The sequence below is a fragment of the Coregonus lavaretus genome (assembly GCF_964263955.1).
Source record: "Coregonus lavaretus genome assembly, contig: HAP1_SCAFFOLD_298, whole genome shotgun sequence".
Lineage (NCBI taxonomy): Eukaryota > Metazoa > Chordata > Actinopteri > Salmoniformes > Salmonidae > Coregonus > Coregonus lavaretus.
In genome coordinates, this window is record NW_028157548.1 from 418,155 (window position 1) to 444,548 (window position 26,394).

A 26,394-nucleotide genomic window follows, 5' to 3' on the forward strand; every position below is an offset into this window, starting at 1 on the left:
ATGAATTTCAATTAACAGGTGTGCCTTGTTAAAAGTTAATTTGTGGAATTTCTTTCCTTCTTAATGCGTTTCAGCCAATCAGTTGTGTTGTGACAAGGTAGTGGTGGTATACAGAAGATAGCCCTATTTGGTAAAAGACCAAGTCCATATTATGGCAAAAACAGCTCAAATAAGCAAAGAGAAACGACAGTCCATCTTAACCAGCATTATTTACCTTTACTACATGATTCCATATGTGTTATTTCATAGTTTTGATGTCTTCACTATTATTCTACAATGTAGAAAATAGTAAAAATAAAGAAAAACCCTTGAATGAGTAGGTGTTCTAAAACTTTTGACTGGTACAGTACATCTTGTACAGTATATATACACACACTGAACAAAAATAAAACGCAACATGCAACAATTTCAAAGATTTTAATGAGTTACAGTTCATTGAAGGAAATCAGTCAATTGAAATACATTAATTAGGCCCTAATCTATGGATTTCACATGTGTCACGCCCTGGCTCTGGGGACTCTTAAATGTTGAGCCAGGGTGTGGACTTGTTATGTTTAGTTGTCTATGGGGTGTTCTAGATTGTGTATATCTATGTTGGCCAGGGTGGTTCCCAATCAGAGACGGCTGTAGCTCGTTGTCTCTGATTGGGGACCATACTTAAGCGGCCTTTTGGCACTTTTGTTTTGTGGGATCTTGTTCCGTAAGGTTTGTTTTTGGTGTTAACCTAGGACTTCACGTATCGTTTGGTTTGTTGTTTTGTTCGTGTGTGTACTTCAATAAAATATGTACGGTTATCACGCTGCGCCTTGGTCCGCTTCATCTATCGACGATCGTGACAGCATGACTGGGCAGGGGCTCAGCAATAGGTGGGACTGGGACGGCATAGGCCCACCCACTGGGGAGCCAGGTCCAGCCAATCAGAATGAGTTTTTCCCCATAAAAGGGCTTTATTACAGACAGAAATACTCCTCAGTTTCATCAGCTGTCTGGTCTCAGACGATCCCGGAGGTGAAGAAGCAGGATGTGGAGGTCCTGGGCTGGCGTGGTTACATGTGGTCTGCGGTTCTGAGGCCGGTTGGACAAACTATCAAATTCTCTAAAACGACGTTGGAGTATTCAGACCCTTTACTCAGTATTTTGTTGAAGCACCTTTGGCAGCGATTGCAGCCTCGAGTCTTCTTGGGTATGACGCTACAAGCTTGGCACACCTGTATTTGGGGAGTTTCTCCCATTCTTCTATGAAGATCCTCTCAAGCTCTGTCAGGTTGGATGGAGAGCGTCGCTGCACAGCTATTTTCAGGTCTCTCCAGAGATGTTCGATCGGGTTCAAGTCCGGGCTCTGGCTGGGCCACTCAAGGTTATTCAGAGACATGTCCTGAAGCCACTCCTGCGTTGTCTTGGCTGTGTGCTTAGGGTCGTTGTCCTGTTGGAAGGTGAACCTTCGACCGAGTCTGAGTTCCTGAGCACTCTGGAGCAGGTTTCATCAAGGATCTCTCTGTACTTTGCTCTGTTCATCTTTCCCTCGATCCTGACTAGTCTCCCAGTCCCTGCCGCTGAAAAACATCCACACAGCATGATGCTGCCACCACCATGCTTCACTGTAAGGATGGTGCCCGGTTTCCTCCAGACGTGAGGCTTGGCATTCATGGTCTGAGAGTCCTTTAGGTGCCTTTTGGCAAACTCCAAGCGGGCGGAGGAGTGTCTTTTACTGAGGAGTGGCTTCCGTCTGGCCACTCTACCATAAAGGCCTGATTGGTGGAGTGCTGCAGAGATGGGAGAACCTTCCAGAAGGACAACCAACTCCACAGAGTTTGGCCTGGAAAAGTCTCTAAGAAGAGTCTTGGTGGTTCCAAACACTCTCTATAACTCTATACAGTGTCTTCAGAAAGTATTCATACCCATTGACTTATTCCACATTTTGCTGTGTCACAGCCTGAATTCAAAATGGATTGAAAAAATAATAATATTCACCCATCTACACACAAGGACAAAGTGAAAACATGTTTTTAGACATTTTTGCAAATGTATTGAAAATGAAAATCCAGGAAATATCTCATTTACATAAGTATTCACACCGCTGAGTCAATATATGGTAGAATCACCTTTGGCAGAGATTACAGCTGTGAGTCTCTTTGGGTCTCTAAAAGCTTTGCACACTTGGATTGTGCAACATTTACCCATTATTATTTTCAGAATTCTTCAAGTTCTATCAAATTGGATGTTGATCGTTGCTAGACAACCATTTTCAAGTCTTGCCATAGATTTTCAAGCAGATTTAAGTCCAAACTGTAACTCTGCCACTCAGGAACATTCCCTGTCTTGTTGCTAAGCAACTCCAGTGGAGATTTGTCCGTGTGTGTTTTAGATTATTGTCCTGCTGAAAGGTGAATTCAAATCAAATCAAATTGTATTGGTCACGTACACATATTTAGCAGATGTTATTGCGGGTGTAGCGAAACGCTTGCGTTCCTAGCTCCAACAGTGCAGTAGTATCTAACAATTCACAACAATACACACCTAATCTAAAAGTAAAAGAATGGAATTAAGAAATATATAAATATTAGGATGAGCAATGTGTAGGAGTGGCATTGACTAAAATACAGTAGAGGTGAAAAATCTGTCGATGTGCCCTTGAGCAAGACACCACTGCCTCGCCTGGTTCACCAACTACTTCTCAGATAGAGTTCAGTGTGTCAAATCGGAGGGCCTGTTGTCTGGACCTATGGCAGTCTCTATGGGGGTGCCACAGGGTTCAATTCTTGGGCCGACACTTTTCTCCGTGTATATCAATGATGTCGCTCTTGCTGCTGGTGACTCTCAGATCCACCTCTACGCAGACGACACCATTTTGTATACATCTGGCCCTTCATTGGACACTGTGTTAACAAACCTCCAAACGAGCTTCAATGCCATACAACAATCCTTCAGTAGCCTTCAACTGCTCTTAAACACTAGTAAAACTAAATGCATGCTTTTCAATCGAACGCTGCTAGCACCCGCCCACCCGACTAGAATCACCACTCTCGACGGGTCTGACCTAGAGTATGTGGACAACTACAAATACCTAGGTGTCTGGTTAGACTGTAAACTCAACTTCCAGACTCACATAAAGAATCTCCAATCCAAAGTTAAATCTAGGATCGGCTTCCTATTTCGCAACAAAGCCTCCTTCACTCATGCTGCCAAACATGCCCTCGTAAAACTGACTATCCTACCGATCCTTGACTTCGGCGATGTCATTTATAAAATAGCCTCCAACACTCTACTCAGCAAATTGGATGTAGTCTATCACAGTGCCATCCGTTTTGTCTCCAAAGCCCCATACACTACCCACCACTGTGACCTGTACGCTCTTGTTGGCTGGTCCTCACTACATGTTCGTCGTCAAACCCACTGGCTCCAGGCCATCTATAAATCACTGCTAGGCAAATCCCCGCCTTATCTTAGCTCATTGGTCACCATAGCAGCACCCACCCGTAGTCTGCGCTCCAGCAGGTATATCTCACTGGTCATTCCCAAAGCCAACACCTCCTTTGGCCGCCATTCCTTCCAGTTCTCTGCTGCCAATGACTGGAACGAATTGCAAAAATCTCTGAAGCTGGAGACTCTTATCTCCCTCAACAACTTTAAGCATCAGTTGTCAGAGCACCTTACCGATCACTGCACCTGTACACAGCCCATCTGAAATTAGCCCACCCAACTACCTCATCCCTATATTGTTATTTAATTTGCTCTTTTGCACCCCATTATCTCTATTTGCACATAATCTCTTGCACATCTAGCATTCCAGTGTTAATACTATTGTAATTATTCTGCACTATAGCCTATTTATTGCCTTACCTCCATAACTTGCTACATTTGCACACACTGTATATATATTTTCTGTTGTATCTCTGACTTTATGTTTTTTTTTACCCCATATGTAACTCTGTGTTGTTTTTTTTGTTGCACTACTTTGCTTTGTCTTGGCCAGGTCACAGTTGTAAATGAGAACCTGTTCTCAACTGGTTTACCTGGTTAAATAAAGGTGAAATAAAAAAAAAAATAAACTTAACCCTAATTGCTCCTGTAAGTCGCTCTGGATAAGAGTGTCTGCTAAATAACAATATATATATACAGTGGGGAGAAATAACATAGCTAGTTGGCTAAATAGCTAAAGTTAGCTGGCTGGCTAAGATAACTGCATATACAGTGGGGAGAACAAGTATTTGATACTATTTGGCTGGAGTAATTGAGAGGACAGTGTTTCGCTATCACAGGTGGTAATCTATCACAGGTGGTAATCTATCACAGGTGGTAATCTATCACAGGTGGTAATCTATCACAGGTGGTAATCTATCACAGGTGGTCATCTATCACAGGTGGTAATCTTTCAACTTCACCGCATCAAAGGGACGATGGACCGGGCCATGTACCGTCAAATCTTGGGTGAGAACCTCCTTCCCTCAGCCAGGGCATTGAAAATGGGTCGTGGATGGGTATTCCAGCATGACAATGACCCAAAACACACAGCCAAGGCAACAAAGGAGTGGCTCAAGAAGAAGCACATTAAGGTCCTGGAGTGGCCTAGCCAGTCTCCAGACCTTAATCCCATAGAAAATCTGTGGTGGGAGCTGAAGGTTCGAGTTGCCAAACGTCAGCCTCGAAACCTTTAATGACTTGGAGAAGATCTGCAAAGAGGAGTGGGACAAAATCCCTCCTGAGATGTGTGCAAACCTGGTGGCCAACTACAAGAAACGTCTGACCTCTGTGATTGCCAACAAGGGTTTTGCCACCAAGTACTAAGTAATGTTTTGCAAAGGTGTCAAATACTTATTTCCCTCATTAAAAATGCAAATCAATTTACAAAATTGTTCTCATTTTTCATCTCTGGATACGAGCGTCTGCTAAATAACAATATATATGTCTCAATATAATAGTATTATAAAATTATATACATTTAAAATAAACTTTGAAAATAAAATATTTTCCTCAACCGCGATACCCACTCCAGTCAGCAGATGGCGATGTGCGTCTTTCAGGCAATGCTTAAAGCGTGACGTATAATCTAGTGGACGGGAGGCAACAGTCAACCACCTCCGTAGCTGGTTAGCCAGCAGCCGAAAGATTCAAGCACTAGACGCTTTCGGTGTATATTAGCTACTGTGTTTTAAACACACTTCGGACGTATCTACTTGTTAACCTATTTAATTTAATATTAAATTGTTATTAGTCAGCTAGCTGGCTTGTTAAGTTAGCACTAGCCTAGCTAGCTAACATCCCCGACCATGAGCTCACCAAGCTACTCTCTTCCTGCTAAAGAAGAGGAGGTCTGCTGGACGGAGAAAGAAGCTCTGGTGAAAGAGGAGGAGGAAGAGGAGGATGTTACAATACAAAAACAAGTAGAGGGTGAAGCTGTTACCGTGAAAGAAGAAGAGAAAGATGTTACAGTGAAAGAAGAGGAAGACGTGTTCAGAGTGAAAGAGGAGGAGGATGTTACAGTGAAAGAAGAGGAAGACGCGTTCAGAGTGAAAGAGGGTGAGGCTGTTACCGTGAAAGAAGAGGAAGACGCGTTCAGAGTGAAAGAGGAGGAGGATGTTACAGTGAAAGAAGAGGAAGACGCGTTCAGAGTGAAAGAGGAGGAGGATGTTACAGTGAAAGAAGAGGAAGACGCGTTCAGAGTGAAAGAGGAAGAGGATGTTACAGTGAAAGAAGAGGAAGACGCGTTCAGAGTGAAAGAGGGGGAGGATGTTACAGTGAAAGAAGAGGAAGACGCATTCAGAGTGAAAGAGGAGGAGGATGTTACAGTGAAAGAATTAATCCATGCATTTGTTACTTCTAGGTTAGACTACTGCAATGCTCTACTTTCCGGCTACCCGGATAAAGCACTAAATAAACTTCAGTTAGTGCTAAATACGGCTGCTAGAATCCTGACTAGAACCAAGAAATTTGATCATATTACTCCAGTGCTAGCTTCCCTACACTGGCTTCCTGTTAAGGCAAGGGCTGATTTCAAGGTTTTACTGTTAACCTATAAAACGTTACATGGGCTTGCTCCTACCTATCTTTCCGAGTTGGTCCTGCCGTACATACCAATACGTACGCTACGGTCACAAGACGCAGGCCTCCTAATTGTCCCTAGAATTTCTAAGCAAACAGCGGGAGGCAGGGCTTTCTCCTATAGATCTCCATTTTTATGGAACAGTCTGCCTACCCATGTGAGAGACGCAGACTCGGTCTCAACCTTTAAGTCTTTACTGAAGACTTATCTCTTCAGTAGGTCATATGATTGAGTGTAGTCTGGCCCAGGAGTGTGAAGGTGAACGGAAAGGCTCTGGAGCAACGAACAGCCCTTGCTGTCTCTGCCAGGCCGGTCCCCCTCTCTCCACTGGGGTTCTCTGCCTCTAACCCTGTTACAGGGGCTGAGTCACTGGCTTGCTGGTGCTCTTTCATGCCGTCCCTAGGAGGGGTGCGTCACTGAGTGGGTTGAGTTACTGACGTGATCTTCCTGTCTGGGTTGGCGCCCCCCCTTGGTTTGTGCTGTGGTGGAGACCTCTGTGGGCTATACTCGGCCTTGTCTCAGGATTGTAAGTTGGTGGTTGAGGATATCCCTCTAGTGGTGCGGGGGCTGTGCTTTGGCAGAGTGGGTGGGGTTATATCCTTCCTGTTTGGCCCTGTCCGGGGGTTTCTTCGGATGGGGCCACAGTGTCTCCGGACCGCTCCTGTCTCAGCCTCCAGTATTTATGCTGCAGTAGTTTATGTGTCGGGGGGCTGGGGTTAGTTGGTTATACCTGCAGTACTTCTCCTGTCTTATCCAGTGTCCTGTGTGAATTTAAGTATGCTCTCTCTAATTCTCTCGTTCTCTCTTTCTCTCTGAGAACCTGAGCCCTAGGACCATACGTCAGGACTACCGGGCATGATGACACCTTGCTGTCCCCAGTCCGCCTGGCCTTGCTGCTATTCCAGTTTCAACTGTTCTGCCTGCGGTTACGAAACCCCTACCTGTCCCAGACCTGCTGTTTTCAACTCTTAATGATCGGCTATGAAAAGCCAACTGAGAGACCTGAGCCCTAGGACCATACGTCGGGACTACCGGCCGTGGTGACTCCTTGCTGTCCCCAGTCCGCCTGGCCTTGCTGCTATTCCAGTTTCAACTGTTCTGCCTGCGGTTATGGAACCCCTACCTGTCCCAGACCTGCTGTTTTCAACTCTTAATGATCGGCTATGAAAAGCCAACTGAGATTTATTCCTGATTATTATTTGACCATGCTTGTCACTTATGAACATTTTTGAACATCTTGGCATGGTTCTGTTATAATCTCCACCCGGCACAGCCAGAAGAGGACTGGCCACCCCTCATAGCCTGGTTCCTCTCTAGGTTTCTTCCTAGGTTTTGGCCTTTCTAGGGAGTTTTTCCTAGCCACCGTGCTTCTACACCTGCATTACTAGCTGTTTGGGGTTTTAGGCGGGGTTTCTGTACAGCACTTCGAGATATTAGCTGATGTAAGAAGGGCTATATAAAATAAAATTGATTGATTGATTGAAAGAAGAGGAAGACGCGTTCAGAGTGAAAGAGGAGGAGGATGTTACAGTGAAAGAAGAGGAAGACGCGTTCAGAGTGAAAGAGGAGGATGATGTTACAGTGAAAGAAGAGGAAGACGCGTTCAGAGTGAAAGAGGAGGATGATGTTACAGTGAAAGAAGAGGAAGACGCGTTCAGAGTGAAAGAGGAGGAGGATTTTACAGTGAAAGAAGAGGAAGACGCGTTCAGAGTGAAAGAAGAGGAGGAAGAGATAGAGGAGGATGCAGATTTTGGAGTGAAGAAGGAGGGAGAGATTACTGTCACGTTGAAAGATGAAGAGGAGGAGATAGGAGATCTGATTAACACCAGTAAGTACCGCCTTAAATTAGTTTTTCACTTTGGATATTTGGAGTGCGCTCGTCAATTCAATGGAGAGAGATGCTATGCTACTAGCATCATGTTATGAATTTGCAAAGCCATCTCCTATAGTGTTTTTTCTCAAAGTTGTCGGTATGTCACGTGTCCTACTTATCAGTACACTCAGAACAATTTAAGCATTACGAAACTTCTATTCGATCAAGTAAACATCACGTAGCACGTAAGCCATTCATTTTGTTGACCAACCTGGACCAGCTCATTGACCTCCATACAAAAACTCCACCTGCTGGAAGGAGAGATATTCCCGTGAGTTGGTTCTCTCTCTTCCTCTAGGGCTACACTAGCTTGTGCTAGCTAGCTAGTAATCTCGTTCCCAGACACTTCCACGCAGTGTGGGACGAGGTTAGCCAGCTAGCTACATTCCCTCGGCGTAAAGCAGTGCTCGGCAGGCCGGGGCTAAGGACACAGTGAAACACAGACTAGCCGTGCAGGCTGTTGTGCTGCTTACAACTTGGATGAAAACATTTGGCCACATTAACTACCGCCGGCGACACCGTGATACAGCTGCCCAGTGGGAAGCACCTGAGGCCGGCATGCACCTCGAACACCAGTGATTTGGTATTTTATTAGGTGTAATGGTCGTTCGCACGGCTCGTCTTCCTGCTCCTGAAATCAGTAACGTGCTTTCAAGAGAACTCGGAACCTCATAGTTAAAGTGTATGGAAGTTTGTTGTGTAGAGCTTCCTGTTGGTCGATTCCGATATTTTCCAAGTGGGAAACCAAGGAAATGTTTCTATGAGTGTTCAAGTCGGAAATGTCAGAATGACCGATTCCCCAGTTGTCTTGAAAGCGGAAGGAACTAATTGGTAAGTCACTGTGACATCCAGATGGTGACCAACTCTTACTCGACCATTAAAATAAACACAACTCTTGAGTCACGGGATGTTGGGAAGCAAGGTGGTTGTCTGAAATGAGCCTCCCGATAAAACCCTCCCAGTTTCCTCAAAGTTCGATAGAATAGTCAATTTAGTATCATTGTTTTTTGAGGGATTTTGTTGTTTTGTTTTATCTAAGTTTTTCAACAATGTCTGCATTGAATTCAGCTTCAACACACGTAGCACAATCGCTAGCGCAGCGGCTAACCGTCTACCTCTTGTTGCACTTATAATAATAATAATATGCCATTTAGCAGACGCTTTTATCCAAAGCGACTTACAGTCGTGCGTGCATACATTTTTTTTTTTGTGTATGGGTTGTCCCGGGGATCGAACCCACTACCTTGGCGTTACAAGCGCCGTGCGCTACCAGCTGAGCTACAGAGGACCACACTTCAGCCAGTATGACTTTGAAAGGGCAGAACATAGAACCCAGCTTGTTGTCGGCCTTGCAATCATCCCTGCAGAAGGCCATGGAAGAAATGGGTAGAGTCAAGCACCATTCTTGAATCTCTTGAGTCTGATGTTTTCTCAGGTCAAGCGATCTCAGATGAATATGCAAGAAGATGTATCGGTCCTATTACAGAGGCAATATGAGGCAGAGGGTCAGAGATCAACGCTGGAGGACGACAACGACCGACTGATTTAAGGAAGTCGAGAAGAACGCCAAACCGTATGAGGATCTCCACAGAAGCGTTCAAGATTCAGCTAACCGAGACAGGCTCCTCAATTTAAGACTTTTAGGGGTCTGGAGGATAGCAGGCCGCGGTAATGCGTGAGACGAATTATCTGGGAAGCTCTTGGGAGGGATCTGGACAAATCCGAGCTTCAACGGAGTCCACCGTTCCCTAGCAACAATACCACGGGAGAATCAGCCGCCTTAGACCGATCATCATCCGCTTTCTCAGGGATCTGGAGAGAGAGTACTGGCGGCTGCAGAAGGGAACGTATCGGGAGAAGAGAGAGGTGACTTGGAAGGACTAAAGCTTATGTTAGGGGCACAATAATAGCACACACCAGCAGAAAGAAAATGGAGAAAGAGTTGGAAAAAAACTAAAGTCTCAAATTTAAAGAGTTGGCGAAAAATAGTTATCCGAGGAAAAATCCCTATTGAAACAAGTCTGTGATCTGAAGTTTCAATGACGTGAGATCTGTAACAAAAAAGGCTGAATATGTTTCTGCTTTGAAGAAAGTGGTGAAAGAACAGGTCCATTATTGGCTGGACAATTGAAACAAAAAAGATGCCAGTTTTGTAATACCAGCTATCAAAAGTGGAAGTGTGGAGGTACTGACTGGTACAAAAGATATTAACAATGTGTTTTATGACTTTTATTGGACTCTTTATATAAGTCTGAATGTAACTTAGACCCAGGTAAATTGAATGCCTTTTTTTTCCCAGGGGGTGTCCCCAGATCAAATAAAGGATTTGGATGCTCCTATACTAGAATCTGATATGAGAACAGCCATCACCTCAATGAAGTCTGGAAAGTCACCAGGAGTAATCAAATCAAATTTTATTTGCCACATGCGCCCGAATACAACAGGTGTGGACATTTCCGTGAAATGCTTACATACAGCCCTTAACGAACAACGCATTTATTTTTAAATAAAAAAGTAAAATAAAACAACAACAACAAAAAAAGTGTTGAGGGGGAAAAAAAGAGCAGAAGTAAAATAAAATAACAGTAGGGAGGCTATATACAGGGGGGTGTTAGACTGCTTCCTGGTTGAGTGTTTATAAGAGGAATATTGGCGTTATTATAATAATATAATATGCCATTTAGCAGACGCTTTTATCCAAAGCGACTTACACTCATGTGTGCATACATTTTTACGTATGGGTGGTCCCGGGGATCGAACCCACTACCCTGGCGTTACAAACGCCGTGCTCTACCAATTGAGCTACAGAGGACCACCAATGTCATGCAATAAAATGCAAATTAATTACTTAAAAATCATACAATGTGATTTTCTGGATTTTTGTTTTAGATTCCGCCTCTCACAGTTGAAGTGTACCTATGATAAAAATTACAGACCTCTACATGCTTTGTAAGTAGGAAAACCTGAAAAATCGGCAGTGTATCAAATACTTGTTCTCAAACATATACTCATTAAAATACAAAAACACAGTCATGGGAAAATATATTGAGACCTAGGTGTCTTTTACACATGTATATACAGTGGGGAGAACAAGTATTTGATACACTGCCGATTTTGCAGGTTTTCCTACTTACAAAGCATGTAGAGGTCTGTAATTTTTATCATAGGTACACTTCAACTGTGAGAGACGGAATCTAAAACAAAAATCCATAAAATCACATTGTATGATTTTTAAGTAATTAATTTGCATTTTATTGCATGACATAAGTATTTGATACATCGGAAAAGCAGAACTTAATATTTGGTACAGAAACCTTTGTTTGCAATTACAGAGATCATACGTTTCCTGGTTGACCAGGTTTGCACACACTGCAGCAGGGATTTTGGCCCACTCCTCCATACAGACATTCTCCAGATCCTTCAGGTTTCGGGGCTGTCGCTGGGCAATACGGACTTTTAGCTCCATCCAAAGATTTTCTATTAGGTTCAGGTCTGGAGACTGGCTAGGCCACTCCAGGACCTTGAGATGCTTCTTACGGAGCCACTCCTTAGTTGCCCTGGCTGTGTGTTTTGGGTCGTTGTCATGCTGGAAGACCCAGTCACGACCCATCTTCAATGCTCTTACTGAGGGAAGGAGGTTGTTGGCCAAGATCTCGCAATACAATGCCCCATCCATCCTCCCCTCAATACGGTACAGTCGTCCTGTCCCCTTTGCAGAAAAGCATCCCCAAAGAATGATGTTTCCACCTCCATGCTTCACGGTTGGGATGGTGTTCTTGGGGTTATACTCATCCTTCTTCTTCCTCCAAACACGGCGAGTGGAGTTTAGACCAAAAAGCTCTACGTTTGTCTCATCAGACCACATGACCTTATCCCATTCCTCCTCTGGATCATCCAGATGGTCATTGGCAAACTTCAGACGGGCCTGGACATGCGCTGGCTTGAGCAGGGGGACCTTGCGTGCGCTGCAGGATTTTAATCCATGACGGCGTAGTGTGTTACTAATGGTTTTCTTTGAGACTGTGGTCCCAGCTCTCTTCAGGTCATTGACCAGGTCCTGCCGTGTAGTTCTGGGCTGATCCCTCACCTTCCTCATGATCATTGATGCCCCACGAGGTGAGATCTTGCATGGAGCCCCAGACCGAAGGTGATTGACCGTCATCTTGAACTTCTTCCATTTTCTAATAATTGCACCAACAGTTGTTGCCTTCTCACCAAGCTGCTTGCCTATTGTCCTGTAGCCCATCCCAGCCTTGTGCAGGTCTACAATTTTATCCCTGATGTCCTTACACAGCTCTCTGGTCTTGGCCATTGTGGAGAGGTTGGAGTCTGTTTGATTGAGTGTGTGGACAGGTGTCTTTTATACAGGTAACGAGTTCAAACAGGTGCAGGTAATACAGGTAATGAGTGGAGAACAGGAGGGCTTCTTAAAGAAAAACGAACAAGTCTGTGAGAGCCGGAATTCTTACTGGTTGGTAGGTGATCAAATACTTATGTCATGCAATAAAATGCAAATTAATTACTTAAAAATCATACAATGTAATTTTCTGGATTTTTGTTTTAGATTCCGTCTTTCACAGTTGAAGTGTACCTATGATAAAAATTACAGACCTCTACATGCTTTGTAAGTAGGAAAACCTGCAAAATCGTCAGTGTATCAAATACTTGTTCTCCCCACTGTATATATATTTTTTTTTATACTGGCCCCCCGTGGGAATCGAACCCACAACCCTGGCGTTGCAAACGCCATGCTCTATCAACTGAGCTACATCCCTTTATCTCATGAATGTTTTGGCTTTCAGTTACAAAAAGTAACTTTCTTACCACTTCTTCCATAGGCAAACATGTAAGGAAAGCTTTTTTTTAAATCAAAAGGGATGCTGTCAAAAATGTATTGAATTCAAATGGATTTACCCAGTGTACAAAGCACTACAGCCACTCTGTGATGACAAGCTCTGCTCTTTTATTTAGGGATCTAGTCTAGGTTAAACATCATAGGAAGACAGTTTTATCATGTGGAGGTTTCATTCAAGTCTCTGTTTAACTAAATACTCTGTTTGTCTTTGGCAGGAGAGAGACCAGACTCTCACTTTGACAGCGGGAAGAGTCCTACAGCGGAACCAGACCCAGAGACGCCCAAACCAGCGAGACAACACCACTGCTTCCAATGTGAAAAGAGATTTTCCCGATCAGGGGACCTCAAAGCTCATGAGAGGACACACACAGGAGAAAAACCTATCCAATGTTCCCAGTGTGGAAAGAGTTTTACTCAGATAGGGCACCTAAAACAGCATGAGAGTATACACACAGGAGAAAAGCCTTATCAATGTTCCCAATGTGGAAAGAGTTTTACTCAGATAGGGCACCTAAAACAGCATGAGAGAATATACACAGGAGAAAAGCCTTACCGCTGCTCCCAGTGTAAAAATAGATTTTCCCGAGTAGGGGACCTAAAAGCTCATGAGAGGACACACACAGGAGAAAAGCCTTTCCAATGTTCCCAGTGTAGAAAGAGTTTTACCGTGTTAGCTAACCTGAAAAGGCATGAGAGAATACACACAGGAGAAAAGCCATTCCAATGTTCCCAGTGTGGAAAGAGTTTTACCAAGTTAAGGAGCCTGAAGGAGCATAAGAGAACACACACGAAAAAAGCCCTACCACTGCTCTCTCCCCGTGTGGAAGGACAATTTCCCAGTCAGAGAACCTGAAATCACATGAGAGAATAGAGAGGCTGTGTTCTGTCTTATGTTTTAAACTGACAAATTGTGTTTTTGTTTATGCCACATGAAAACATTTTGTTTATATGAATTCTTACTCAAAAATAGGCATATTTTAGTTTTTTCACCTCGAGGCCTGATCATATCTAAAATCAGATTAAATACTATAAAATGTGTATTTTGTTTTGGTTATGAACTTTAATGCATTGGTTACAGGTATAAACCCTCAGTTGTTCATTATGTTATTTGGATATTGCTAAATGTAAATTATTATATAGATGAATGGAACTTTGCATTTCTTGATTCTAACCTTGAAACCTATAGACTTTGATTTGATATGTAAGATTAGGCTTTTGCTAAATTAATTTGATTGAAATTGATTGGATATATGATTTGGATATTGCAAAATGAATTTGATTACATGATTTGGATATTGCTAAATGTAAATGATGAACTAGATTCATAGCATGTGCATTTCTTGATTCTAACATTGAAACCTTTTGAATTTACTTGTTTCATTTAGTTAATTTGTGTACTAGTCCTCAAGCTAAAGGTGTATGAAAATGTGATGATGTTGTTCTGATAACATTGATAAGTTGTTGACATGAAGAACATTCGCTACCTCATGACTGTTTCCATCAGTATTATTCCACCATGTCAGAGAGAACACTGGTGCTGATTGTAAAAAGGATTTTATTAATGCAGCGTAATTTTATCTGAATAGAAATAAAATCACATGAGAGAATAGAGAGTCTGTGTTCTGACTTATGTTTTTGACTGAGAATTAGTGTTTTTGTTCATGGCACATTACATCATATTGTTTACGATTCTACCTCTCTATATAAGGTCCCACAGTTGCCAATGCATGTCAGAGCAAAAACCAAGCCATGAGGTCGAAGGAGTTGTCCGTAGCGCTCTGAGACAGGATTGTGTCTGGGGAAGGGTACCAAAAAATGTCTGCAATATTGAAGGGTCCCAAGAACACAGTGGCATCCATCATTCTTAAATGGAAGAAGTTTGGAACCACCAAGACTCTTCCTAGAGCTGGCCGCCCAGCCAAACTGAGCAATCGGGGGAGAAGGGCCTTGGTCAGGGAGGTGACCAAGAACTTTATGGTCACTCTGACAGAGTTCCAGAGTTCCTCTGTTGGGATGGGAGAACCTTCCAGAAGGACAACAATCTCTGTAGCACTCTACAAATCAGGCCTTTACGGTAGAGTGGCTAGACGGAAGCCACTGCTCAGTAAAAGGCACATGACAGCCCGCTTGGAGTTTGCCAAAAGGTACCTAAAGGACTCTCAGACCATGAGAAACAAGATTCTCTGGTCTGATGAAACCAAGATTGAACTCTTTGGCCTGAACGCCAAGCGTCACGGGTGGCGTAAACCTGGCATCCTCCCTACGGTGAAGCATGGTGGTGGCAGCATCATGCTGTGGGGATGTTTTTCAGTGGTAGGGACTAGTCAGGATCGAGGGAAAGATGAATGGAGCAAAGTACAGATGAAAACCTTCTCAGGACCTCAGACTGGGGTGAAGGTTCACCTTCCAATAGGACAACGACCCTAAGCACACAGCCAAGACAACGCAGGTGTGGCTTCGGGACAAGTCTCTGAATAACCTTGAGTGGACCAGCCAGTGCCCAGACTTGAACCCGATCAAACATCTCTGTAGAGACCTGAAAATAGCTGTGCAGCGACGCTCCCCATCCAACCTGACAGAGCTTGAGAGGATCTGCAGATAAGAATGGGAGAAACTCCCCAAATACAGGTGTGCCAAGCTTGTAGCATCACACCCAAGAAGACTCAATGCTGTAATCGCTGCCAAAGGTGCTTCAACAAAGTACGTCGTAAAGGGTCTGAATACATATGTAAATGATATATTAACGTTTTAATTAATTAATTAATTAATGTTAATATTAATATTTATATAAATGTGATACTTCATTATTTCTTTATTTATATAAATTAGCAACAAAAACAAAAACGTGTTTTGGCTTCGTCATTATGTGTATATTGATGAGGATTTTTATTTTATTTTAGTCTATTTTAGAATAAGGCTGTAACGTAACAAAATGTGGGAAAAGCCAATGGGTCCGAACACTTTCCGAATGCACTGTATTGTAACACCATGTTGGAGCAGTATAGACCTAGTCTGTTCATTATATACATCTATATGATGTATTGTTACACCATGTAGGAGCAGTATAGACCTAGTCTGGTCATTATATACTTCTATATGATGTATTGTTACACCATGTTGGAGCAGTATAGACCTAGTCTGTTCATTATATACATCTATATGATGTATTGTTACACCATGTAGGAGCAGTATAGACCTAGTCTGTTCATTATATACATCTATATGATGTATTGTTACACCATGTAGGAGCAGTATAGACCTAGTCTGTTCATTATATACATCTATATGATGTATTGTTACACCATGTAGGAGCAGTATAGACCTAGTCTGTTCATTATATACATCTACATGATGTATTGTTACACCATGTAGGAGCAGTATAGACCTAGTCTGTTCATTATATACATCTAAATGATGTATTGTTACACCATGTAGGAGCAGTATAGATCTAGTCTGTTCATTATATACATCTATATGATGTATTGTTACACCATGTAGGAGCAGTATAGACCTAGTCTGTTCATTATATACATCTACATGATGTATTGTTACACCATGTAGGAGCAGTATAGACCTAGTCTGTTCATTATATACATCTACATTATGTATTGTTACACCATGTAGGAGCAGTATAGATCTAGTCTGTTCATTATATACATCTATATGATGTATTGTTACACCATGTAGGAGCAGTATAGACCTAGTCTGTTCATTACATACATCTACTTTATGTATTGTTACACCATGTTGGAGCAACATGTTAGATAGTTACTTATTTAGATTTTGTTTGACTTAATGAAACTGCCTTAAATGCAGATGTGCTGTAGTATAATTGTTTTTATTCTTACTCATTAAAAATCTGCACTAATCAATCAGCACATCCCTGTCTTTGTACGACTCAATATAATAGTATTATTTACATTTAAAATAAACTTTGAAAATAAAATATTTTCCTCAACCGCGATACCCACTCCAGTCAGCAGATGGCGATGTGCGTCTTTCAGGCGATGCTGAAAGCGTGACGTATAATGTAGTGGACGGGAGGCAACAATCAACCACCTCCGTAGCTGGTTAGCCAACAGCCGAAAGATTCAAGCTCTAGACGCTTTCGGTGTATATTAGCTACTGTGTGTTAAACACACTTCGGTCGTATCTACTTGTTAACCTATTTAATTTAATATTAAATTGTTATTAGTCAGCTAGCTGGCTGGTTGAGTTAGCACTAGCCTAGCTAGCTAACATCCCCGACCATGAGCTCACTAAGCTACTCTCCTCCTGCTAAAGAAGAGGAGGTCTGCTGGACGGAGAAAGAAGCTCTAGTGAAGGAGGAAGAGGAGGATGTTACAATACAAAAACAAGTAGAGGGTGAGGCTGTTACCTTGAAAGAAGAAGAGAAAGACGCGTTCAGAGTGAAAGAGGAGGAGGATGTTACAGTGAAAGAAGAGGAAGACGCGTTCAGAGTGAAAGAGGAGGAGGGGGAGATGACTGTCACATCGAAAAAGGAGGAGGAAGAAGAGGAGGAAACTGGATATCTGGTTCCGGTTTCCCAAAGGCATCTTAAGGCATCCAATGGTTCTAATGATGAACTTAGCCGTAAGATGGTTTTGAGAAACCGGGCCCTGATTAACACTAGTAAGTACTGTCTTAAAAACAGAGGCACAACCTCTGCAGTTGTTGAACTGATGTGTGGTGTTAAAGGGGAAATCTGCAGTTGCTACATCCATATTTGGACTTTTAAATTATTGATATATAGCCATTGATTCTTGAAGAATATAACACATGCCTCATGAGCTTAGTTCAACTGTCGTACCCCATCAGATCCCAAAATAAGCTTTTTTTACTCCAATGTTTATAAACAATGTAAATGTAAACCAACACTGTATAGCCTCAACATGGTTAAAACTATAATGGTGATATCATGGATGGTCAGTCCTTGCATCCATAGGTCTGTCTATGATTTTGAGAGTAGTTACATTTCTCCAGTCCCATCTATCATCTTATTACCAAAACAGTGGCGGAACTGTAGCTTTGTTATTGTTTGAATTGCAGATTGGTTGATTGATTGATGTGTGGCTTTTTTAAAAGGGACATCCTAGGTTTTAAACAGCAACAAAATGGCTGCCCAGAGACTTGGTTTGGTAAACAGCTGAGGGATGGGGACTGGAGAAATAGTGTGGTGTACTCCTCAATGCCATCGGATGAATCCCGGAACATATTCAAGTCTGTGCTATTGGGAAACAGTCCTGTAGCTTACAGTTCTTAATGTCCCGTTGATAGAATAGTCTCAAACGGACCTGGTCCGGTTTATTCTCCAGTGATTTGCACATTCGCCAATAGAACAGAGGGTAGAGGTGATTTATTCCCTCTAGCCTCATCATGGTGCCCCCGCGCCGGCCTCTATATCGCCTTCTTTTTGGCCTGGTCCGGGACTATCAATATGTGTTTCGCTCATTTGAAGTAGAAGTCCTCGTCCAAATCAAGGTTAGTGAAAACTGTTCTGATGTCTAGAAGCTATTTTCGGTCATAGGAAACAACGGCGGAAACATTATGTCAAAAAAAAAGTTCTGGTCAGCGTAAAAAAAACATACAAAATAGCACAATTAATCAGGAGCCCATAAAACGTCCGCTTTCCAATGCAGCGCCATTCTTAATAACATTCTTAATAACATTCTTAATAACATTAGCATGAATTAGCCTACGTGAACAAGAAGCAAAACTCATTTTCAGAGTTGTGAGATAATTAACTTCTCTTTAATATAGTGTAACTTTGAAATCGTGAAATTACGTTCCTTCGAGGAAAACAGGCAGGTTTCTCGACTGGTTTTTAGAAGGGATTTCGTTACTATTAGCCTAGCAACCACGTTACGCAGCATGACAACGCGAACGCGATTGGTCGACAGTCTGTTGGACGGGCGTTAGACGTTTGGAAAGTTTTGAAACTTTCTGGAAAAAGTTTTTCCTTGAAAAATTTTTTGTTTACCAGCCTGTTTAATTAGGATCCCGTGATGCGGTTAGCCTCAGTTAGTCCCGGGCTTGTGTCTGTTTAAATCCCTGCTGTTTGTTGCGGTTTCCATCGGCTTTACGAGCTGGCTGGAATTGTGTGGAGTACCAGCGTCAGCCTACGTTGCTAACATCATGCCGCCCAAAGTTAAAGAAGGCTGGAGTAATGGAGAGGACAGTGTTTCGCTATCACAGGTGGTAATCTATCACAGGTGGTAATCTATCACAGGTGGTAATCTATCACAGGTGGTAATCTATCACAGGTGGTAATCTATCACAGGTGGTAATCTATCACAGGTGGTAATCTATCACAGGTGGTAATCTATCACAGGTGGTAATCTATCACAGGTGGTAATCTATCACAGGTGGTCATCTATCACAGGTGGTAATCTATCACAGGTGGTCATCTATCACAGGTGGTAATCTATCACAGGTGGTAATCTATCACAGGTGGTAATCTATCACAGGTGGTCATCTATCACAGGTGGTCATCTATCACAGGTGGTAATCTATCACAGGTGGTAATCTATCACAGGTGGTAATCTATCACAGGTGGTCATCTATCACAGGTGGTAATCTATCACAGGTGGTCATCTATCACAGGTGGTAATCTATCACAGGTGCGTGATCTTTTAAATCAACAACAATATGTCTACAAGCAATTGTTACAGCAACAGGAAAATAGCTTTAAGAGCCTTGTCCAAAGACTGATGGACTCAACTAACAAAAGAAGAGACGATCTGACCAGAGAGGTTCAAGACCTTAAGAACAGTTTGTAGTTCTCCAGGGAGAGGTGGATTATTATTACAGATGACTACAAGTCCCAGCATCGGAACATCTGACCAGAGAGGTTCAAGACCTTAAGAACAGTTTGTAGTTCTCCAGGGAGAGGTGGATTATTATTACAGATGACTACAAGTCCCAGCATCGGAACATCTGACCAGAGAGGTCCAAGACCTTAAGAACAGTTTGTAGTTCTCCAGGGAGAGGTGGATTATTATTACAGATGACTACAAGTCCCAGCATCGGAACATCTGACCAGAGAGGTCCAGGACCTTAAGAACAGTTTGTAGTCCCAGGGAGAGGTGATGTCCTGAAAGAGACTTGCAACAAACTGTAAGTCACCGTGAGATGACATCTTCACTGTCTGTGAATTATTATTACAGATGACGATCTAGAGCAGGTGTCAAACACAAGGCCAGCAGGCCCAATCAAATCAAATCAAATCAAATCAAATTTTATTGGTCACATGCGCCGAATACAACAGGTGCAGACATTACAGTGAAATGTTTACTTACAGCCCTTAACCAACAGTGCATTTATTTTAAACAAAAAAGTAAGAATAAAACAACAACAAAAAAGTGTTGAGAAAAAAAGAGCAGAAGTAAAAATAAAGTGACAGTAGGGAGGCTATATATACAATAGAATAAAGTGACAGTAGGGAGGCTATATATACAGGGGGGTACCGTTGCATAGTCAATGTGCGGGGGCACCGGCTAGTTGAGGTAGTTGAGGTAATATGTACATGTGGGTAGAGTTAAAGTGACTATGCATAAATACTTAACAGAGTAGCAGCAGCGTAAAAAGTATGGGTGGGGGGGCAGTGCAAATAGTCCGGGTAGCCATGATTAGCTGTTCAGGAGTCTTATGGCTTGGGGGTAGAAGCTGTTGAGAAGTCTTTTGGACCTAGACTTGGCACTCCGGTACCGCTTGCCGTGCGGTAGCAGAGAGAACAGTCTATGACTAGGGTGACTGGAGTCTTTGACAATTTTGAGGGCCTTCCTCTGACACCGCCTGGTATAGAGGTCCTGGATGGCAGGGAGCTTTGCCCCTGTGATGTACTGGGCCATACGCACTACCCTCTGTAGTGCCTTGCGGTCAGAGGCCAAGCAGTTGCCATACCAGGCGGTGATGCAACCAGTCAGGATGCTCTCGATGGTGCAGCTGTAGAATTTTTTGAGGATCTGAGGACCCATGCCAAATCTTTTTAGTCTCCTGAGGGGGAATAGGCTTTGTCGTGCCCTCTCCACGACTGTCTTGGTGTGTTTGGACCATGATAGTTCGTTGGTGATGTGGACACCAAGGAACTTGAAGCTCTCAACCTGTTCCACTACAGCCCCGTCGATGAGAATGGGGGCGTGCTCAGTCCTCTTTTTTTTCCTGTAGTCCACAATCATCTCCTTTGTCTTGGTCACGTTGAGGGAGAGGTTGTTGTCCTGGCACCACACGGCCAGATCTCTGACCTCCTCCCTATAGGCTGTCTCATCGTTGTCGGTGATCAGGCCTACCACTGTTGTGTCGTCGGCAAACTTAATGATGGTGTTGGAGTCGTGCCTGGCCATGCAGTCATGGGTGAACAGAGAGTACAGGAGGGGACTGAGCACGCACCCCTGAGGGGCCCCCGTGTTGAGGATCAGTGTGGCAGATGTGTTGTTACCTACCCTTACCACCTGGGGGCGGCCCGTCAGGAAGTCCAGGATCCAGTTGCAGAGGGAGGTGTTTAGTCCCAGGATCCTTAGCTTAGTGATGAGCTTTGAGGGCACTATGGTGTTGAATGCTGAGCTGTAGTCAATGAATAGCATTCTCACGTAGGTGTTCCTCTTGTCCAGGTGGGAAAGGGCAGTGTGGAGTGCGATAGAGATTGCATCATCTGTGGATCTGTTGGGGCGGTATGCAAATTGGAGTGGGTCTAGGGTTTCTGGGATTATGCTGTTGATGTGAGCCATGACCAGTCTTTCAAAGCACTTCATGGCTACAGACGTCAGTGCCACGGGTCGGTAGTCATTTAGGCAGGTTATCTTAGAGTTCTTGGGCACGGGGACTATGGTGGTCTGCTTGAAACATGTTGGTATTACAGACTCAGTCAGGGACATGTTGAAAATGTCAGTGAAGACACTTGCCAGTTGGTCAGCACATGCTCGGAGTACACGTCCTGGTAATCCGTCTGGCCCTGCGGCCTTGTGAATGTTGACCTGCTTAAAAGTCTTACTCACATCGGCTACGGAGAGCGTGATCACATAGTCGTCCGGAACAGCTGGTGCTCTCATGCATGCTTCAGTGTTGCTTGCCTCGAAGCGAGCATAGAAGTGGTTTAGCTCGTCTGGTAGGCTTGTGTCACTGGGCAGCTCGCGGCTGTGCTTCCCTTTGTAGTCTGTAATAGTTTTCAAGCCCTGCCACATCCGACGAGCGTCAGAGCCAGTGTAGTATGATTCAATCTTAGACCTGTATTGACTCTTTGCCTGTTTGATGGTTCGTCGGAGGTCATAGCGGGATTTCTTATAAGCGTCCGGGTTAGAGTCCCGTTCCTTGAAAGCGGCAGCTCTACCCTTTAGCTCAGTGCGGATGTTTCCTGTAATCCACGGCTTCTGGTTGGGGTATGTATGTACGGTCACTGTGGGGACGACATCATCGATGCACTTATTGATGAAGCCAGTGACTGATGTGGTGTACTCCTCAATGCTGTCTGAAGAATCCCGGAACATGTTCCAGTCTGTGCTAGCAAAACAGTCCTGTAGCTTAGCATCTGTGTCATCTGACCACTTTTTTATTAGCCGAATCACTGGTGCTTCCTGCTTCAGTTTTTGCTTATAAGCAGTAATCAGGAGGATAGAGTTATGGTCAGATTTGCCAAATGGAGGGCGAGGGAGAGCTTTGTATGCGTCTCTGTGTGTGGAGTAAAGGTGGTCTAGAGTTTTTTCCCCTCTGGTTGCACATTTAACATGCTGGTAGAAATTAGGTAGAACGGATTTAAGTTTCCCTGCATTAAAGTCCCCTGCTACTAGGAGCGCTGCATCTGGATGAGCGTTTTCCTGTTGATTAATGGCCTTGTACAACTCATTCAGTGCAATCTTAATGCCAGCATTGGTTTGTGGTGGTAAATATGGAGGACTAAAAGTGCCACAATTAAATAAATAAATACACCATTAAATAATTACTTAAATGTGTCATTAATTAATTACATGTGTCATTAATTAATTCAAATTAGAATTAAATACATAAATGTGTAATTAAATGTATCATTAATTAATTCAAATACCGATTCATTTTATGTAAAATACATATATAATTATTTCACTATTTACATTTACATTTCATGGTCCTGCGTTGGAGTGATTCATGAATTACTTAAAACTGTCAAACTGACCCATCAAAAGTTGGTAGGCGGAACCTAACGCCTGATTGGTTACCCTCTGCATCAAGCCAAGACAAATCAATTCCGGATAATGGATTGATGCAGAGCTACTGAACACATTCCAATACACTGGGTGGCGCTATTCACCTCTACGTTGGTTTAGTTACACGGTTAAACAGTACTTTCATTGCAACGGCTAAAAATCAAGAGAAGACTCGGTCCTGCTAGCCCCAATGTTGAGACGCTGTGTGAGGTGCAGGACAAAATGTCTAAAAGTTGCCCGGAGCTGCTGAGAGAAGCAGCGAATTTGATTGAGGAAGCTCTGAGCAGAAGTCCAACGGCTCCCGCGGCACCGGTGACTCCGGCAGCTCAGTCACAGCAGATACCGGCCGCTCAATCACGTACACCTGTCCAAGGTAAGCTAAGTAATTTCATGTTAGCCAGGTGTGCTACTATTTAATGATTCGGGACACACGTGTAGGTTAAATTAGATCGACTCGAACAGTTTATACCACTCAAGTAGCTTATATGTAATTGTTAAATGGGAGAATGGAATGCACAAAATTATATAATTGATAAAAATGTTATATGTATGTATGTGAATATTGTGCACAATATACTCTTGTTATCTGGAATAATCAATATTAAGGATGCTATTCTAGAATTACAGCCAATAGAAGTTTTTCTCCCTTTCTTGTTAAATGTTACCAAATCCAGTTACCTGTATTAGGCCGCCACTTTTTTTCCAGTGTTATTATCAGTATTTTATTTCAGGTGATGTTGCTATCGGAGAGGGAGTGATGCGGTACTTTATGACAACAATCATATCCAAACTCCAGTTTGGATTCAGTCTAGATCTTGGTAAGTATCTTACTAATTTTTTGAAGGTTAATCCATCTATAAATTGCAGAAAAGTCTGTCTGTAGCGCATGTCTCTCAGTTAGTCCGATGGATTTCAAACTTGACAGGTGTCTTGCTCTGGTCACGAGTAAGTGCAGTGCCAAGTTTGACAACGTTTGGATAAACGCAAAAGATAGCGTTACATATATAGGTAAAAGAAGCACACATTGGCTTTTGCCGCTCTTGCTGCTTGCCATTCTCACACTGCATGCAACGCTGACTGAGCACCTGTTTGTGTCGTGACTCACTCTACACCGCCTCTCTCTATGCGCGCGCACACACACACACACGCGTACACGTACGTTCTGGTGGTTGATGAACGCGGATATGTGCTGTTTAGCGGAGGGCCGGTGGGCAATGTTTTGTGTCAGGTAAGTCTGTAGTAGGGTATACAGGGGAATTGAATTTGAAGTGGTTTGGGGTCCTTCTGTAAGTCATTTTGGAGTAGGCTACAATTTGGTTTAAGTGAATTCTACAAGCAGCAATACCACAGGCCAAGTAATCGCCACTAGTATGATGTAATATATCTATCTATCTATCTATCTATCATACATTTTTATTTAATGTATTTAAGAGGTTAATTGTTGTGACTTTATTCCCTGCTCTCTTGGTACTTTACAGGAGGAATGGGCCGAACACTGCTATTTGAGGGTGAACCTGACCATCTTGTTCCAGCAGCATCAGAGGCACTTATTGAAAGCAACCTCTTCCGGGTTGCAGGAAGGATGTTGGGCCACACCTTTCTGCATGATGGTCCCCATGTCACAGGACTAAGTCCTGCTGTAATTCATGTACTGTTCAATGGGGACCCTGAAATGGCTACTGTTGTTACAGAAGACTGTCCTGATCTGCACATCAGGAGCATCATAGAACTGGTATGTAACCTAAAAGAAACTTTGCCATGTAAAAAATATTGCTTGGGCAGATATAATAACTTGTATGGTCTTAATTCTAGCTTGAACATGTAGATCTTACACCGGAACAGAAGGACACAGTTTCAGATCTTTCCATGTCTTGGGATCTTCCGGCAGTCACCAAAACAAATCGGAGATGGCTACATAACAAACTTCTACTCCATGCAGTGAGTTCCTGCTGGTTAAGTGACAGAATTCATCGCTGTACTTGTTGAAATTATAGAATGTGTTGTGAACCCTGGCTTGTTATGTTAACACGAGAGTTTAAGTACTAGAGTTTTAATGGATTTTTATAAAGCACTTTATTGTGTTTATTAACATTTTTCCTACTGTGCCAACTTTTGTCAAATTTGGGTTAAGGATTTGGGCTGTAATATGGGTCGGTCTGTCTCTTAGGTCGTTGGGAGGACCATGCGCCAAATTAAACAGTTGAGAAAGGGACTGAAAGATGTGATGGTATGGCCCCTGCTGACATCTAGGCCGGATGTTGTACCACTTCTTTTCCCCAAAATGGCTGAAATGCAGTTCACACCCCAGGTAAGTCAGTAATTTAGTTATATTTGTGACTTAACTTGATGAATTTACGTGTATTTTCAATGACTGAGATGGATATTTTTCCATTTTCTAAGAATTTGATCTGCATAGTCCTTCACCAAAATAAGTTCTCCCTTTTTTTAAATTACAATTTTTGTTTTCTTTAAGATGCTCCTAGAAAAAATCACATGGCCAGTTGAGGACAGTGATGATGAAGACTTTGACTTAGACACCACCTGCCGCATCACTGGCTTTCTAAGGATGTTCATTGAAACAGGTATAAACCTTATTTTCTCTCTTTACAAATGCTTCTATGTCTCATGGATAGATATGATCAATTACAGTTGAACTAAATGTCTTTAATCCATTTTATGACTTTTAGCTTCATCAGGTACCCTGGCCCAGCTGCTGACATTCTGGGTTGGCTGGGAGATGCTTCCTCCTGAACTGAGAGTGGAGATTTCTGGGGGAACCCTTCCTACGTCCTCCACATGCTTTGAAACCCTAAAGCTGCCAGCTCATTTCAAACTCTACATGGACTTTGAGAAAGCACTTGTCGCTGCCATAAAAAGTACTGGATTTGGGCTTGTTTAAGTTTTTTCAGACGTCAATTAGGGCTGGGCAATATTTTAATATTGTGATATATATCTATCGTGATATAAGACTAGATATCGTCTTAAGGTGCTTTTCCATTACCAGTACCTACTTGACTCGCCTCGCCTCGACTCGCTGTGCGTCCGTTTCCCATTGCAGATTTTAGGACGAGGCGAGTAGGTACCATGTAATGGAAAAGCACCATTAGATTTTGAAGAAGTGTAATATCGTTACATGGTAAGTTTAGTCTTTTCCTGGTTTCAAAGGCTGCATTACAGTAAAGTGATGTCATTTTCTGAACTTACCAGACTGTTCTAGCTGTTCTATTATTTGCCTTTTACCACTTAGTCATTATATCCACAATATGATAGTTATTTATCCGAAATCTAAATGTGGAAGATATTTTGTGAATGCACCAATTGTCAACCTTACAATATCGTTGCAATATCGACATCAAGGTGTTAGGTCAAAAATGTGATATTTGATTTTCTCCATATTGCCCAGCCCTAATGTCAATGCATACACAGTTCAGATGAATTGACACAAGTTCAG

The 26,394-nt window shown here is 42.9% G+C and overlaps 1 protein-coding gene across 1 annotated transcript; it reads left to right on the top strand.

Annotated features, from left to right (window-relative positions):
- Nucleotides 1-23,468: 23,468 nt before the first annotated feature.
- LOC311125276 (G2/M phase-specific E3 ubiquitin-protein ligase-like) lies at nucleotides 23,469-25,874 on the top strand. Its single transcript, XM_084199323.1, has 6 exons — nucleotides 23,469-23,761; nucleotides 24,422-24,675; nucleotides 24,756-24,881; nucleotides 25,111-25,251; nucleotides 25,417-25,525; nucleotides 25,631-25,874. Exons 1-6 carry the CDS (start codon nucleotides 23,602-23,604, stop codon nucleotides 25,840-25,842), a joined length of 1,002 nt encoding a protein of 333 aa, XP_084055449.1. The 5' UTR covers nucleotides 23,469-23,601; the 3' UTR covers nucleotides 25,843-25,874.
- The last annotated feature ends 520 nt before the right edge of the window (nucleotides 25,875-26,394 follow it).

Excerpts from the sequence above, each read along its gene's own strand:
- LOC311125276 (XM_084199323.1), top strand. The coding sequence starts at position 23,602 with ATGTTACCAAATCCAGTTACCTGTATTAGGCCGCCACTTTTTTTCCAG. Across the intron at positions 24,676-24,755 it reads TCAGGAGCATCATAGAACTG|CTTGAACATGTAGATCTTAC; the intron begins GTATGTAACCTA and ends TCTTAATTCTAG. Across the intron at positions 25,252-25,416 it reads AAATGCAGTTCACACCCCAG|ATGCTCCTAGAAAAAATCAC; the intron begins GTAAGTCAGTAA and ends GTTTTCTTTAAG.